The 3,181-nt window shown below is 49.7% G+C and overlaps 1 protein-coding gene across 1 annotated transcript; it reads right to left on the bottom strand.

Moving 5' to 3' along the window:
• Positions 1-364: 364 nt before the first annotated feature.
• On the bottom strand, positions 365-2,105 carry LOC133984020 (hereditary hemochromatosis protein homolog). The gene is made up of 3 exons (XM_062423234.1): positions 1,978-2,105; positions 1,726-1,778; positions 365-1,422 (listed from the first exon to the last, which is right to left on the bottom strand). The coding sequence occupies exons 1-3, from the start codon at positions 2,103-2,105 to the stop codon at positions 365-367; spliced, it is 1,239 nt and encodes a 412-aa protein (XP_062279218.1).
• Positions 2,106-3,181: the final 1,076 nt, after the last annotated feature.

The following is a 3,181-nucleotide window of genomic DNA, read 5'->3' on the forward strand; positions in this document are numbered from 1 at the left end:
GGTGGCCTTTTGATAGAATGCAGTTTTAAGTTACTTCCTGGTTGGCCTCATTTCAGAGGACCAGAACCCCCCGCCTGGTTTGAACACTTGCAGGGCAAGAATCCCCCCAGCTGAGTGCATGAGTGCGTTCACACTGAGAAGGAAACATGCAGCACTATGAAGACCTGGATGCTGAACTATGGACACTTCTCTCCCTAAACGGTCGCCATCTTGGCTCCGTAGCAGAAGAGGAGGGACCACTTTTCAAACAGGAAGTGTACTAACAGGAAGTGTACTAACAGGAAGTGTACTAACAGTAGTGTACTAACAGTAGTGTACTAACAGGAAGTGATATGCGACACAGCTTTGGTTTAAATTCACACAGCTACTCCTCTCCTGGTTGCATCTGTGTTTCCATGGTGATTCCCTCTGACATCTGTGTGCGTCTCCTCCTCTTCCTCCACCACAGCAGCAGCAGCAGCAGGACGGCAGCGATAGCCAGGCCTACTGGGCCGGAGATGATGTGAACCCTGTGAGAGCGGGAGAACTCCGCCCTCCAGCTCACCTCCAGCCGGTTGTCCAAGCTCAGGTGAGCGGTGGTGCAGGTGTAGCTGTGTTTCCGCTGAAGCTCTTCGTCCGTGACGGTCAACGTCTTCCTCACCTGATAGAGGCCGTTGCCGTTGGGCAGCACCGCACCGCCCGTCAGCTGGTCCTCGTCCACTGGCTGGCCGTCCCGCAGTAGCGTCAGGTTGATGTGGCGAGGGTAGAAGTCTGTGGCCAGACAGGTGAGCCGAGCTCCACCTGACAACGGCTTTGTTATGAAGCGGACTCGAGGTCGAACTCGACGTGTCACCAGGCGTTTGTTTTGGTCCAGAAGGTTTTTAAGTGTCTGTACACAGAAGGGCAGGTAGATGTTGGAGTAGAGTGTCTGGAAGTACGTCTTCTTTATAGTGTCCCACTGGATCTCCCAGCCGTCACCGCCGCCGTAGGTGAAGTGTGTCATGTTGTACATCAGGCTGTCTGCGTCGTGTCCGTTGGAGCCGTCTCTGAACATGATGTGTGCCGGCTGACCGTCCTGCAGCACCTCGCAGCCTGTCAGCCTCTGCTGGACATGAACCCCCACCGTCAGATTGAAACGGTGTCTGACCAGCGCCAGCCGCTTCTTCATGTTGGAGAACATTTCCTGCAGTAAGTACCCGGCCTGCTGACCCAGGTCCAGCTGCGCTTCCTCCTCACCGCTGATCCTAGGCTGGTCCATCGTTGAGTCGAAGTAACCCACTTGGATGTCGTCCAACATCAGGACCGCACTGAACTCTGGAAACGGCGTTAACCCTGAGATGTAGGTGGCCAGCACCCACAGGGAGTGTCGTCCAGAACCTAAGAGGGGCAAAGCATTATGGGTAAATAGGATACACCAGCAGTGGACTGTGGTTGTCCACAAACCTGTGACCTACAGAGACAGGACTGGATGTTTTTGATGTTGTTGACTTGTGATTGTGGAGTGAGGATGCTGTCCCTCCGCTCCAGGACTGTTTCGACAACACAGACTAGAACATCTTTAGTAGTCAAGGAACACCTGATGACCCAAAAATGGCATTGGAGGAATACAAGGCCACAGTCATGGACTATATCAACTATTATCTGGACAATGTTACCACCAGAAAGACTGTTAAAGTGTTTCCCAACCAAAAGCCATGGATGTTAAGAGAGGTACGATCTCTACTAAAAGCCAGAGATGTGTCCTACACATCTGAGGATGCAGCAGCGTACAGCACAGCCGGGGAGGGGAAGCATTAAATCTGCAAAAGCAAAACACAGGCAGCAAGTCGAACATCATTTGTGGGAGGGAATAAGAGCAATCTCTGACTACAAGGGACAACATTCTCCTCTGCAACCAGCTGTGCCACATTGACTGAAGAGCTGAACTAGTTTTATGCTTGGTTTGATAGGAACAACAGGGACCAGTTGCTGCTGCCGCTCCGATGATGCTGATCCCACCTTGAGCCAAGACGATGTCCGACTCTGCCTGTGAAACATCGACCCCAGGAAAGCTGCTGGACCTGATGGTGTGGCGGGCTGTGTCCTGACACAGGTCCGCTCTCTAACTCTGTCATATGTGACCTCATGTTTCAAAGAATCTACAATAATACCAGTACCGAAACAGACTGCAGTTACATGCCTAAATGACTGCAGACCTGTGGCTCTCACCCCCATACCCGCCTGGAGCGACTGGTCATGAAACACATCAGAAGCATCACACCAGTTTCATTCGACCAGCACCAGTTTGCTTACAGGGAGAACCAGTAACAGACGACACAGTAGCCCTGCTGCTCCACACTGCACTGAAGCACCTGGAGCTGAAGAACACATATGTCTGCATGCTCTTCATCTACCAGAGTTCTGCTTTCAATACAATCCTGCCAAGCAGACTCATCTCCAAACTCCAGGACTTAAACACCTCACTGTGCAGCTGGGTTCTGGACTTCTTAACAAACCGCACACACACAGTTGGACTGGGGAAGCACCACTCTGTGACTCTGACCATCGGCACCAGTTCCCCACAGGGTTGTGTACTCAGTCCTCTGCTCTACACGCTCATACACTTTCTTTTTTTTTATTACACTTTATTGATTTTAGTCGTGTCTGGTGCCACCAGCTGAGCTGTCTCGTTGATGGTGTAACAACGACAAATTACTTTGAACTTTGAACTATTTTCATGCAATAACATTACAGCGCTGTGCTTGAGCTCGTGATCATGTGATTATAAGGAATGTGCCCAACCCACTCAGCTACCTGGGAGCTTTTCAACAGAACAGCGAGACTGTATACAGACTTTGTAACACAAACTAAAACACAAACATTTAGTTAAATGCTGAGCTTTGATTTTCAGTAAGTTAAAAATGTCCTGAACATCTTGTTGTGTTAGTGTTTGTCACCTTAACTCAGCCAGCGACTGATCAGTGACAACCATCAGCAGCTCCAGTGTGACTATTAAAGCCACAAATCAACTGAGATAAACAGTTATTAATATTGTAACTTGCTATGAGACATAATCACTTCAGTGTCCTGTGATACCTGACAGAGAAGAAACAATAATAATGTGTGTTACCTGAACTGATCACCTGAGGGACGAACACACACACAAACAGCAGCTGGAACACAAACATATTGATCTGCTGATCAATAACCGATTGATCGCCTC

This window comes from Scomber scombrus, chromosome 7, assembly GCF_963691925.1.
Source record: "Scomber scombrus chromosome 7, fScoSco1.1, whole genome shotgun sequence".
NCBI classification, from domain to species: domain Eukaryota; kingdom Metazoa; phylum Chordata; class Actinopteri; order Scombriformes; family Scombridae; genus Scomber; species Scomber scombrus.